The 14484-nt window shown below is 44.9% G+C and overlaps 1 protein-coding gene across 1 annotated transcript in view; it reads right to left on the reverse strand.

Moving 5' to 3' along the window:
- The window catches only part of ANTXRL (ANTXR like), a 34166-nt gene that overhangs the window by 16100 nt on the left and 3582 nt on the right, over window positions 1-14484 (reverse strand). The window contains exons 2-9 of the mRNA XM_077746460.1: window positions 7966-8037; window positions 6366-6437; window positions 2585-2666; window positions 2450-2483; window positions 1353-1432; window positions 1208-1276; window positions 776-856; window positions 622-682 (exon numbers count right to left, since the gene is read on the reverse strand). Of these exons, the coding sequence (XP_077602586.1) occupies window positions 622-682; window positions 776-856; window positions 1208-1276; window positions 1353-1432; window positions 2450-2483; window positions 2585-2666; window positions 6366-6437; window positions 7966-8037 (551 nt within the window). The remainder of the gene's footprint in view (window positions 1-621; window positions 683-775; window positions 857-1207; window positions 1277-1352; window positions 1433-2449; window positions 2484-2584; window positions 2667-6365; window positions 6438-7965; window positions 8038-14484) is intronic.

The following is a 14484-nucleotide window of genomic DNA, read 5'->3' on the forward strand; positions in this document are numbered from 1 at the left end:
TCGGATTCCATTTGTTAGCATTTTATTGAGGGCTTTCCAAATATACTTTTTCTTATTTCTTAAATTTTTTGGTTTTGATATTTAAAAAAGTTATAACATGAAACTTATTGTGGTAATCATTTTGCAATATGTTATGTGAATTCATGGTATATTTTAAACTTATAAAGAGAGGTATATATAAATTATGTCAAAAGCAAAAACATGGGTGCCTGGGTGGCTCAGTCAGTTAAGTGTCTGACTTCAGCTCAGGTCATGATCTCATGGTTTGCGGGTTCGAGCCCCACATCAGGCTCTGTGCTGACAGCTCAGAGCCTGGAGCCTGCTTCAGATTCTGTGTCTCCCTCTCCCTCTCCCCGTCCCCTACTCATGCTCTTTGTCTCAAAAATAAATAAAAACCAACCAACCAACCCCAAAAGAATTACACACATACCCACACATCATCCCTGACACCAACACCTCACAAAATGATACACTTATATATCCAATGCACACTTCTATACAACCACCCATGCATTCAGACACCACACATTGAAACTGCATGCTCACATCACACCCACCACACACACAGCACACACTCACAACATACATCCCTGTGTTTACAACAGTGACTCCAGCTCTTACCTCCTGCACAAAAACTGGAAGGCTCCACGTCTGTGATTTCAATACATGCCTTACTTGAAAGCTGGAAGAGAAAGAGGCGTGGCAGGTCAGGGACAGTGCCCGGGAGGTTGTGGCAAGAGGTCACCCTATCCCCTTTCTCACAACTCTTACTCACTGGTTCTACGACGTATTTTAGTTCCTTAAATCCATTGTTCACTCCAATCATGTGTTGCGGGCTGTCTGCAATTTCCAACAGCTACAAGGGAGAGGAGGTGTCTTGGGTGCATAGATAGGGGATAAGGACACAGAAGTCCCCATCCCAGGAGGCAGTCTCTTATTTCATGCCATGTTAGACTCTGAGGAGTCTAACAACAAAATCAAAGACTTGGCCAGAAGCCCACCGTTAGGGAAGGGAAAGCCCTTACACCTGCACTTTGGGTGTGGAGGTTTTGACATGACACTTGTTATTCATTTCTGGAGTGGCTATCTGCTGTCCAGACACTAGGGGTGGGTTAGAGGAGCATCCTCAGGCAACCCTGGGAAAGCCGCCTTTGAAAGTTCCCCATCTAGGCTCACAAGTGGCACCTAGTTACCTGTTTGGAATTACCTGGTCTTTCTGATAGTCTTTTACACCAATGGCGTAAACAGTTGACCCCATTTCCCGAGACTTTGCAGCCTAAGAGAACGAAAGTGTTGAGTATAAATCACCAAATATGCTGAGCAAAATACTGGTAATGATGGACTGGACTCACTTCGGACTTAGTCTCGTCAAAGGCCGCTGGCTCCAGTGTTCCATCGGTCAGAGAGATAATCATGGAGGAAACTTTTTCTTCTGCAGAAAAAGTGAGTGGCCTGGTCAGTAAAGGCACCCAAATGATACTCTGAAGGCTGCTGGGTCCATAGCACTGCTCCTCATACCTCCTCCTCCAGAGTACAGGCACCCGGCATAAGCACCCACTCTCAGAAGTGCCTGGAGGGCTAGCGGTCCAGTCCTAGGGGAGGAGGGCCTTAGCCAGGACCCACGTTATAGATGGTACTGAGTCCTGCTCTGGCCCTTCCTACTGAAATGTCATGATGACCAGACATACAACCTTTGCCCTGAAAAGCAACACCATTGACCTCACTGGACAAGCATCAGCCTTTTGGATGAGCAAACGGAGTGACAGTCAGACTCGACTGTACAAGGTGTCCTGCAGCTCAGTGGAAGACGTGGCTCTGGCTCAGGGAAGCACCTGCAGAAAGACCTGCTGTATCTGCAGGCCCAGGGGTCCAGAAGGTGAGGTTAGAGGCTCTCAGGCTGCAGATGCCATTTCCAGCTCAGTGCCTTCCCTACCAGGCCTGTGCTTGTTTGCTGGCAAGGACTGCAGCTGTAAACTAGATGAATATGGTTCTGAGCAGAGCACAGCCATTTCCAGTGTTGGAAACAGTCACAGAATGACATCAACCAAAGGGAAGGAACCACAGGGAAAAGGCGTCAAGGCCAGAGATGTGATGGAGACAAAGTGGGCAGCAAGGGGGAAATCCAGCTCTTTTTTCCGAAAATGGATCCTGTCTGCTGTTGGTGCCCCTGGCTTCCTGTTTTCTTGTTCAGGCAGCCCAAGTGTAGGTCAGTCACCTCACAGTTACCAAGAGCCTAGAAGGTATGCACATGATCCCATGTGGGTCTGAGACACATCACTGGGGTGGTTTTCATCCTCACTGTACAGAGGAGAAACCTGCGGCACAGAGAGGGCAAGCACCTTGCTCCAAGAGTCAGCGCCAGAAGGGGCTGAGGAGGGTCTGCACCAGACCTCGCTGAGGCCCAGGCCTGCCTCTGTCCTGCCCGCAGTGAAGTCACCAGGAAGCTTACCTCCAGAGTTTGCTTCACGAATCTGCTCATTTGCCTGCAATGAAATGAAGGAGTGTTGGAGGACGGCGATGGGAGGACCCAGAATACTCTAAGGACTCCATAAAGCAGAGATCCTCAGAGCTCTAGATTTGGTACCTTTTTAAATCCTTCATGCATATTTGTGGCTCCAGTAGGCACTATATTCCGAAGTTTACTAAGACCATCACGTATTACATTTCTGAAAAAGAAATCAGAAAAGGGATTGTGGTGGTATGAGGTGTTGACTATTAAAAAGAGCCCAAAGCTAACCTTTGTGCACTGCTGGTGGGAATGCAAACTGGTGTGGCCACTGTGGGCAAAATTATTTTGAGGTTCCTCAAAATATTAAAAAGAGAAATGCCATATGATCCAGTAATTGTACTACTGGGTATTTACACAAAGAAAATGAAAACACTAATTCAAAAAGATACATGCACCCCTATGTTTATTGCAGCAATATTTACAACGACCAAGGTATGGAAGCAACTCAAGTGTCCAGCGATAGATGGATATAGAAGATGTGGTGTATACATTCAATGGAATTTTATTTAGCCATAAAAAATAATAGGTCTTGCCATTTCCAACAACATGGATGGATCTAGAAGATGGTATGCCAAATGATTAAGTCAGACAGAAAGATAAAATGCTATATGATTTCACTTATATGTGAAATCTAAAAAACAAAACAAAGAAGTAAACAGACAAAAATCAGAAATAGACTCATAAATACAGAGCACTATCTGATGGTTGCAGAGGGGAGGGGAGAGTGGGGATGGACAGAAGGGATGAAGGGTGGTGGGAGATACAGGCTTCAGATTATGAGATGAAATGTCACAGGAATGAAAGCTACAACAAAGGGAATATAGTCAAGGATTTTATAATAATGTAAGGGGACAAATGGTAGCTACAATTGTGGTGAGCACAGCATAATGTATAGAAGAGTCAAGTCACTGTGTTATATGCTTAACACTGATGTAAAACTAATGTGTGTCAGCTATACTTCAATTAAAAAAAACAAAAACAAAAACAAAAACAAAACAACCTTAAACTGTCCTGGAGCCACTGTGCATTGTACAGACCTGCCTGGTCAGGACAGGACACAAGTCAAATAGCCTGGTTATGGTCTTATGCACTGAGTCCTTAATATGGACAGGACTTGCTCAGACCTCCTCTGTCCCCCATCTGGTGAGCATGGGCTGGGGGACGCTGCTTTGCTGCTCCTGTGGGTATGGCCTGGCTTTCTCTGCACTCACCGTAGTCTCAGGCACACTACCTGGGGGACCCTCAAGGGCCCTGCCTTGACTGTCCAGGGTGACTGTGGGGCACACTCCTGGGTGTGCCACTGTGAATCTACACTCACGGTGTGACTGGCAGGACTGCTAGCACATAGTGGGTCCCTCGGGGAGACACACTTTCCTTCAGCAGGTAAGGCTGAGTTTGGAAGAGGTCATCCTGCTGACGCCCCTGCCCTGTCCCATCTTCTCCTGCCACAGACCCCCGAGGTTGGCTCATCCCCCACCCCCAAAGTGGCCCCGACCAAGCCACTTTCCCTTCTGAACTGGTGCCAAAGGAAGTAGCAAGCTGCTTGATGAGAGCGCTAGGGCTCCTGGGTTCATGTGCTCCTGAAGAAAAAGGCCAAAAGCTGGGGAAGTGGCTTGAGGGCTGCCCATGCAGGTGGAAGGGCAGTGATCTGCTGGCTGCCATGGGTATGTGGCCACACAGCCGCTGTTAAGGGGGATTTCACAGGTGGGACTGGGGGCCCAGGTTCAGGCTTATCCCATGTGACAAGCCGAGCTGGCACAGCAAGGCTAGGAGAGCGTGGGCCCTGAGAGGGCTTCTCACTGTGGGGAGTGGAGATGTTGCTGTGGCGTGAGACCTGAGAGCCCCAGGCCCAGCCCTGCCCAGCCCAGGAGGTGAGGCCTGGCACCCATGGCCAGTGGAGGCCAAACCAGGTGCTGTCCCGCCCAGCAGAAGCACTCTCCCTTCTTCACATCCTGGAAGATTTTCTTCCAGCCCTTCTCAGTGTCTGGCCCAGGAGCCTCCAGGCCAGGCATTGTTCTTGCCCAAGCGAGTTCTCCCTAGGGATTGTTGCCCCTCCAACCCTGCTCCCTGCTCTGTCCATGGAGGGGACACCAGCTCCTTGTCTCTAGCAGTCCTTACTCTTTAATACCTGTCTCAACCCCTTGGATCCCTTCCACATCTGCCCTGTCATCATCATCTTTGCCATCAACTCTGGGGGCTTCCTAGACCCTATGCCCCTGGCTTCTCCAGAATCCAGAAGAAGCCCCTTTTTAGGTCGTGTCTCCTCAGCCTACTCTGTCCTAGCAGAAAGGGCTCAGAAAGCATCAAGCAGGGTCCCAGCCCTGCTCCCTGATCTCTGCAGATCCTCCAGGATCACACCTATATCAGGCTCTAGTGTCCCTTCCTGGATTCTCCCTGCATGCCAACCCCTCCCAGGCTCCCTGCCACAGGCCTCCTCAACTCCTAGGCAGTGGGGCATGTTTAGGAAGGCAAATCTCAGGCTAAACCCAGCTCCAATCAAGGTCCTGTGGGTTTTGGGGAGCTGGTAGCTTTAAGGCCCTGATCTCAGTGTGAGCTGTCTTTCCATCTGCACATCTCGCCCCTTCCCACCAATGTCACACCATTTCCACTCCCCTAGGCCCCACTCCCACTCCTGAACCCCGGTTTGGGGAAGATGTCACTGTGTTCACTCTCCAGAGAGAACCAGGTGGGGCCACCCTGAGCCCCCACACAGATTCTCACATCTGGGCCCTGAGCCCCCCACCTTGGAGGAGGCAGAGGTCTTCCCTTCCCCAGTGCGCAGCTCCTCCTCCAGAGCCCCCTGCCCAGCAGCCCTGCAGCTCTCTGCCACCTGCCAGTGTCTCTCCCAATGGAATTGCTTCCTTCCACTTCAACCCCACTCAGGTCTCTCTGTCCTAATGCAAAACCCCACCTATGTACAAATTGGTGCCTCCACTAGTGCTTGAAGCAGCCAATCCTCTCCCTGCTTGTCCCGGAGTCAGGTAGGAGAGTGCTGTCTCCAGCACTGATACCACCACACCCCTCCCCTGCAGGCTGGCTGTTCACTCTGTTGCTCTTGGCTTCTTTCCATGGTCCTGAATGGCAGCTCTGTGCCACAAATACTGGGACCCATCTAGTTCTAACGGTGCTTAACCTCTCTTTGATGTTTAGCTCTCTCTGGATTGGGCTCCAATCATTTGTACCTTTGAGAATCTTAACCTCTTTAACCAGCTATTCAGAAGCTCCATAACCCCCAGCTTACAGGTCTTTGGGAAAACTGGTGGACCCACTAAGGCGAACTTAGGCCTTTCTCAAGTATCAAATCCCAGCCTGATGTTTAGGACCCCACTCTTGGGCTCCTGTATCTCAGACCCACTTAAGGAGCAAGATCCTCTTCACTGAGACCATCAATACTTTGATGCTGCTCATCCTTTTCTCCCTGGTTATGACTTTGCCTCACTGGAATTCCCACTGGCCCAGGGTAGAGACTGACACACAACAGCAGGTCCTTAATGCAGGTCACTGTTCATAAAGAAGACATACACCTGCTCAAAAAATTCTGGGAGTTCTCACAGCCAGCCCATTCTAAGAACAGGGAAGAATGCAGAGAGGACTCAGGCAGGTGAAAGGCAAAGCTTAGAAGAGGTGGAGATGGTCTAGCTGTACAGGGTCGGCCATTATCAGAGCAGCCAGGGGTCTGAGAGGGCAGGGGAGCTAAAGCTGGGTATCATGGTATACAATGATGGGAGTCCAGGCCTGCCCAGTAGGCTGCATACCAGTAGGTTCCCCACTGTGATCTCAAGGGACCCATTTTCTCCCTGGCTGTCTCATCAGTCTCACCCACTGGGCCTGTCTTGGGGGTCAACGTCGCACTTACTTATCTGAGGAGAGTTTCATGATGGTGTGGCCCTCTGTGGAGTAGGTGATGAAGGATATCCGCATTTTCGGGCTGGGAAGGAAGCACATGCTTGTGAGAAGTCATCAACACCGGCTGCAAATGATGAGTGAGCAGCCAGGGAGGGGTGCATGACAGTTTCCCTGTCCCACCCCATTTCTTATACTCTGGGGTTCATTTCCCAAACCCCAGAACTTCCTATAACCTTAGTAAGGAATTCTGAGGTCTGTAAGATGTGTGGCCTTCCTGGAAGGGAGGGAGGAGCGTCCATCCTTACACTTACAACACCCCAGTAATGTTTGTCTATTTGCCTGTCTCTCTCTCTCATGTGCACATGCATGTGTGCATGCACACACACACACAGGCACTCACACAGATAGGTGCTCACACAGACAGCCACATGCAGAAGGAGACAGACATCTACACACTCCTGCAGGAGGGACTCCCATTTGGCCTCTCTTCTTGTAACATTCTTTGGAGCTTCACTGCTCTTCCTTCCTTGCCTGTCTTCCCCACCTCAACTCTTCTCATCTCAAAGAAATTATTTTCCCCCTTGGAAGCCATTCATATGTATCCCTCTCTTTCTTTCTTTTTTTTTTTTAATAGTTTATTGTCAAATTAGTTTCCACATAACACTCAGTGCTCATCCCCACAAGTGTCCTCCTCCATGCCCATCCCCCCTCCCCCCACATCCATCAGTCCTCAGTTTTTGTCAGCATTCAAGAGTCTCTCATGGTTTGCTTCTCTCCCTTTCCCCCACCATTTCCGCCCTTCTTCTCCCCCTTGTCTGTATCCCTCTCTTTCTTGCTCCTTGCCAGTCTTCTGGTCTGCTGACCCTTATTATCCCTTGGCTAAATTGGTACCATAGGTCCCTAGCTGAACTCCCTACCGCTTTTAGCTCTTGTTCCCACTCATTTTACCCACTTTTGCCAGACTTTTCTTCTTAACGCACCACCCTAATCATGTCAGACCTCCAATCAAGAATCATCTTGTGCTCCCTATTGCTCACAGCAGGAGATCTAGGCCTTGTGGGCTGGCATTATGGGCTGCTATAGCCATGGCTCCAACCTGACATGTGCAGCCTCATCTCTCAGCCCTTCCTTGAGTTAAACCTACTCTGCTGCCAGACTACTCACTCCACAAGAAGTCTCCTTGATGGTTCCTGTTACCCTGTCTTTCCCATCCATCAAAGCCTACTTAATATTGCCACATCTTCTGGGAAGTCATCCTTGAATTAAAATTCTTGCTTTATCCTTAAGCTTGTCATATAAATCCTTTGCCTTTTCTTTTGGCCCCTGACACCTTAAGCCAGATGTTCAATTATGTTACTGGTCTGCCTGTTTCTTAATCTACTAGGTCCTCAAAGGCAGACTGTGTCCCCAGTCATATGGCCTAACTCTCAGACAGTCGCCACGTAAACCTCCTGGGTCCCTTGGAATCACTGTTATTCGTTTTTCAGCTTCAGAACTTCACTCTAGACTCTGTGCTCCTGCCTAGAGGGACTCCAATGCCCACTGAGTCCAAACAGCTCTGTGCTGTGTCTAGCAGAGGAAATCACACTATTAACACAGAGAAGCCATACTTTTCAAACTTCTTGACCAAATCTTCCACAAGGTTGTAAATGTCCATCCAGTTGTTGTTCACACTGCCTGACCTGAAAATGAAGAAACATGAGTGAGAGGGATCAGTTATGTCTGCCCTCCTGCAGGCTCTTCAGCAATCTCCTTATCCCTACTCTCCTCCACATAGCTGAAGTCTGCCACACATCCTCAGTGACTTCAGTGGGCCCCCACCTGGTGGTGACTTTCATCAGTGTGCATTGTAGGAGACTGTGTGCTTGGGACTGAGGGACTTCAGAGATTGAAGGACTTCTGGTGGCAAACCAGGATACTTGGTCATGCTAGGTGGGACCGTTCAACAAGAAATGAGGGGGGATGCGTTGGTTGGTAAACCCTCCAGCAATTCTGATTTGTTGGCTCTCCTGGTTGTCCATTGTCTCCCAGATGTCTGCTCCTCCCCTGCTCCTTGAAGGTGTGTTTGGCTGGGTGTGAGGCAGAGCTCTTCAGCACCACATCCCTACAAAATGCTCTTGGCTTTTCCTTTCTATTATTCCTTCTGCCTTTTCTAGGCTATATCTAAAACTGTCAGTAGATGATAAGAAAACTAAGGATAGACATTTCTTTTTCTTTTTTTTTTTTTTACAAATAGTTTATTGTCAAATTAGTTTCCACATAACACCCAGTGCTCATCCCCATGAGTGCCCTCCTCCATGCTAAGGATAGACGTTTCTAATAATGTCAGGATTATTATTCATGGACACGTATATACCAGGCACTTTACATGCAGGATTTCCAATTCCAGAACAATCCTGTGATATCAGCATTATTCCCATTTTACAGATGAGATTCACAGGTCATGACATTTGCCACCATTTCCATAGTTAGCACGGATCTGAACCCAGATCTAATGTCAAAACCCATGCTCTACCCATTGCACCCAGGCAGATCAGGGTGACTCTGGCTGAGCTGGACAATTGCTGGGTAGCAAATTATTAGACTCTGACAACCAACCTATGATGTGGACTTTATCTCAGACACTTCCATGCTAAAGTGCAAGACAATTTTCTTAATTAATGGTAACCTTTTCCACACTCCTTCTCATTACTTTACTCTCCTGTTTTCCGCCTGTGTGAAGAGGATCTTCCAAAGAAGATTTACAGGAAACAAGAGTCTTCAATTCACCTACTCAGTCTAGGGAAGTTTCCAATTTGTGATGCTTTTGAAGAAAGGTTTAGACTCTAGGACATAGACACACATGAGTATTCATGGGCTATGGAAAATACCACAGGGAGTTATAGATCCCTAGGAAGCAGGCAGTATGGAAAGCAACTTTGTGGGCTTCTAGCATGGAGAGCTCCAGTCATGTTCTAGTGACTCACTCTTAAAAGAAGATGGAGATGATTAGCAGAAGTTTGAAGATATTGCTATCATTGAAGCTTGAGGCCAAAACACTTCAGTGATACAACTATGTTGGGAGAATGGAAAGGATAGGGAAAAATCACATAGGGGAGCTGAACTACGAGAAAGCTTAATTCCCTTTCCTCATAATAAGAAGTCAATAGAGAATGAGTAAACCTCGAACAGCAAAAACAGCATCAGTACTAACATGTTATTAGAAACAGAGTCATATTACCAGAAGAAAAATCTGCAAAATGATGGATAAAAACACAAGTCCCAACTAATTGCTTTCTGTCAGAGACTAATTAAGCTTTAAAGACACAAGTAGGTTCAACATGAAGGAATTCAAGATATTCCATGCACATGAAAACCAAAAGAAATTAGTTATACTTATATCAGACAAAATAGACTTTAAGCCAAAAATGGTAACAGGAGTCAAGGAAAGCTATTATATAATGATAAAGGGGTCAATACATCAAGAAGATATAACAGTCATAAATACATATGTACACAACATCTGAGCACCTAAATATATTAAGCAATACTAACAAATCTGAAGAGAGAAAAGATAACAATATAATAATAGCAGGCAACTTCAATGCCCCAGTTTCCACAATGGATAGATCATCTAGATGGAAAATCAACAAGGAAACATTAGAATTGAACCATATCATGGTCAAATGGACTTAATACACATATATAGAGCATTTCATCCAACAGTTGCAGAATGCACATTCTTTTCAAGTCCACACAGATTCTTCTTCAGGATAGATCATATGATAACACACAAAACAAGTCTTAGCAAATTTAAGAATACTTAAATCATAGCATATATCTTTTCCAACTACATGGAAGAAAAAACAAGAGGAAGAGCCTCCTGGGTGGCACTGTTGGTTGAGCATCCACCTCTTGGTTTCAGCTCAGGTCATGGTCTCATGGTTCATGAGATCAAGCCCCACATCAGGCTCTGCACTGACAGCATGGTGCCTACTTGGGATTCTCTCTCTCTCTCTCTCTCTCTGTCCCTTCCCTGTGTGCGCTCTCACTCTCTCTTTCTCAAAATAAATAAATAAACATTAAAAAATCAAGAGGAAATATGAAAAATCTACATTTATGTGAAAATTAAAGAACATACTTTTGAAAACCAATGCATGAAAGAAGAAACCAAATGAGAAAAGAAAACCTTAAAGGTAATGAAATAGAAACAAATAGCAAAACCTACAGAATGCTGCAAGAGAGTTCTGAGAGGAAAATTTATACTGATAAATGCATATATTAAGAATATAGCAAAATGTCAAATAAAATATCTTACTTTACATGTCAAGGACATGGAAGAAAAGAGAACAGAGTTAAGCCTAAAGTTAGCATAAGAAACAAAATAATAAAGGTGCTGACATAAATAAATTTAACTTAAATTAGAAATAAAAGAGGAGACACTGCAACTGACACTATAGAAATACATAGGATCATAAGAAACTACTCTGAATAATTACATACCAGCAAATTAGAAAACCTAGAACAAATGGATAAATTCCAGAAACATACACCCTGCCAAACTTAAACATGAAGAAGTCTAAAATTTGAATAGACCTATAGCTAGTAAAGAGGGCGAATCAGTAATCACAAATCTCCCAAAAAAGAAAAACCTGGGACCAGATGGTATTGTAGCGTGACCAAACATTTAATGAAGAGGTAACACCAATCCCTTCCAAATTCTTCCAAAGAAGTGCAGAAGAAAGAACACTTCCAACTCATTCAGTGAGGCCTGAATTACCATGATATCAAAGCCTGACAAATACTACAAGTACAGGCTGATATCCTATAGGAATATGGGTGCAAACATCCTCAACAACATCAAAAATCTAGCAAACTGAATTTAGCAGCATATTAAAAGATTTTTATTCCATGACCAAGTAGGATTTATTTCCGCGATGGAAACATGGTTCAACATGCAAAACTCAAACAATGTATTAACAGAATATAATAGAATTAGCAAAATTAATAGACTGAAAAAAGTCCATACTACATGATCATTTCAATTGATGTAGAAAAAGCATTTGACAAAAATCCAACATACTTCCTTCATAAAAATACTCCCACTAGGAATAGAGAAATGTTCTATGAGAAACATAATAAGGGCCATAAATGAAAAGCCCACATATTGATGGTAAAAGACCAGAACATTTTCTCAAGATCAAAAGTAATACAAAAATGCCCAGTTTTGTAATTTCAATTCAATGTAGCACTGGAAGTCTAGCCAGATCAATTAGGCAAGGGAAAAAAATAAAGGGATCCAAATTAAAAAGGAAGGTGTAAAATCATATCTGTTCTTGGATGATATGATCTTAATTGTAAAAAAAAAAAAACACAACCCTAGATTCCACACACAAAAAACTATCTGAGCTAATAAAAGAATTCAGCTTAGTTGCAGGATACAAAATTAACATATAAAAATCAGTTGCATTTTGATATACACTAACAATGAACATTCCAAAAAGGAAATTAAGAAAATAAATCCATTTATAATATTATCAAACAGAGCAAAATACTTATGAATAAATTTAACCAAAAAGGCAGATTAGTATACTGAAAACTATAATATATAGCTGAAATAAATTTAAAAATTTTAACATTTATTTATTTATTTATTTAGAGAAGGGGGCAGAGAGAGAGAGGTGTGGAGAGAGAATCCCAAGCAGGCTTCACACTCAGCATGAAGCCCGATGTGGGGGTCGATCTCACAATCATGAGACCATTGGCTGGGCTGAAATCAAGAGTCAGATGCTCCACTGACTGAGCCACCCAGGAGCCCCTATGGCTGAAAGAAATTTTAAAAAGACACAAATCACTGGAAGAACATCACATATTCATGGACTAGAAGACTTTATATCCTCAAGCTGGCAATACTAGCCAAGGCTATCTACAGGTTCAATGCAATCTTTATTAAAATGTCAATGACTTTTTTTTTTGGCAGAAACTGAACAATCCATCCCAAAGTTCATATGGAATCTTAAGAGACCTCAAATAGCTAAAAAAAGAAAACTTGAATAAGAGCAAAGTTTGCGGACTCACATTTTCTGGCTTCAAAATGTATTACAAAGCTATAATAATCAAAATAGTGTAGTACTGACAAAATAGTGTAGTAAATACAGACATATAGAATAATGGAATAGAAAAAAGAGCACAGAAATAAAACCTCGTATATATGTTCAGCTGATTTTTGACAAGGATGCCAAGGCCATTCAATGTGGGAAAGGACAATATTTTCAACAAATGGTGCTAGGAAAACTGGATGTCCACATGTAAAACAATGCACTTAAGCTCTTATGTAACATACAAAAACTAATTCAAATGAATCAAAACCTTAAATTGTATGAGCTAAAAATATTAAAATTTTAGAAGAAAATATAGGGGGAAAGCTTCATGCTGTTGGATTTGGTAACAGTATTTTGGATAGGGCAACAAAAGCACAGGTCATAAAAGAAAAAACAGATAAACCAAACTTCATTGAAATTAAAAACTATTGTACGTTTCTACTTATATGAGTTACCTAGAATAGGCAAATTCATAGATACAGAAAGTAGAATAGAGGTTCTCAGGATTTGGGGAGGGATGAATGGGGAAATAATGTTTAATGTATACAGATTCCAATGACTTCTGTCCTCATCAAAAGTACATAAGCTATGGCTAGCTTGGGGGTTGTAAGGGTTTCTGAGAAGGAAAAAATAAGAGACATGGGAAAGTTCATCAAAAGTAGAGCGCAGATCAACAGACTGCCCTGCATTGTCCTGTTCTGTGCACCTGAGCTGGCGGAGAAGCTGTGAGGACACAAACATGCTGAGTATGGATGCTCCTTCAGCTGTCATCCCCTCTAAGACCCTCTTACCTTACCTAAAAGCAGGCCCTTCCTGAGATTCCCGCCTGAAGTGACTGATGGCCCAGTCATTTGGCCCAACTTGGCATAGCCCTGAGGGCACCTTTTAGTTTCAAAGCTCCCCATGAATCAGGTGAGTCTGTCATGTCTGCATTGAAGCTCCACGGAATCCTACTTTTGCCCATTCTCTTGCACAGATATTGATGTCAAGGCATCCCCTAATGAGCATCCTGCACAGGCTTTGTCCTTGGCCTGGATGGGTCCTGAAGCTCTGCCTCTCTCCTCTATGTCAACCCCATTTCCTCCACTAGTACCACACGTGTGGGTGCTCCTTAGGTTCTGTCTGCCCATTCTCCTCTCAGTAGGCTCACTTGCTCTGGGCTCCTACCTGTTTTTCTCCAGCCTCACAGTCCTCCCGGGACCTCCTAGTCTTTCCTTTACCACTCCAGCCATGCTATCACCCTTCCCCTTCCAATCCATCCTTCCCAAGGCAGCCAAGAGGTGCTTTTGAAAACAAGGTCTGATCCTTTTCTCCTCTGATAAAAGCAATTCTTTCAATAATGTCCAGATGCCCTTGAGGTGAAAAACACACCTCTAGATGTGCTCAAGACCTCAATATTGGCCTGTCCCTTTCCCTTCCCTTCCTTCCCGCCCCACCTCCCCAGGATCTTATGAGGGCCTCACTGCTCAGGCCTTTGCACTGGCCACTCCCTCAGCCTGGAGCTCCCTGGCCCACCACCTCCCTGGTGCCTCAGAAAATACTGCAGGCACACAGCAGGGCTCACTAGTTTTCATCCAATTCAATCTACCGTATGAACAAATGAGTAATGAGTCTAATGAATAAGGTGGGAGTGAACCACTCAAGACCTTCCTGCAGGTGACACACTATGTTTGCTTCTGAAACCACTGCAGGGACCCATTCAGCCTCAGGGGTTTTGGAATGGGCTTTGGAGGAACACATTCCAGAGTTTCAACTCCTGCTCCATGTCTTCCCATCTGAGGACTTTAGGGGGTCATTCCTGGCCCTGAGTGGCTTCTTTCTCTCACCTTGAAATAGGGGTCATAACATTTACCCACAGTTGCGAGGAGGACTCAGTGATGAAGCTGCTTTCTCCTTTACTCTTGTCCCCAGTACAGAGCAGCACCTGGCCTCCCTCATCTAATTTGTCTACATTCTTCAAAATAGATTCAGAATCTGGTCACTCAGCACCTTCACCCCTACCTTACTGGTCCACACCACCGTTATCTCCTTCCTAGATTCCTACACCAG

This window comes from Crocuta crocuta, unplaced genomic scaffold (assembly GCF_008692635.1).
Source record: "Crocuta crocuta isolate KB4526 unplaced genomic scaffold, BGI_CrCroc_1.0 scaffold28, whole genome shotgun sequence".
Classification (NCBI taxonomy): Eukaryota; Metazoa; Chordata; class Mammalia; order Carnivora; family Hyaenidae; genus Crocuta; species Crocuta crocuta.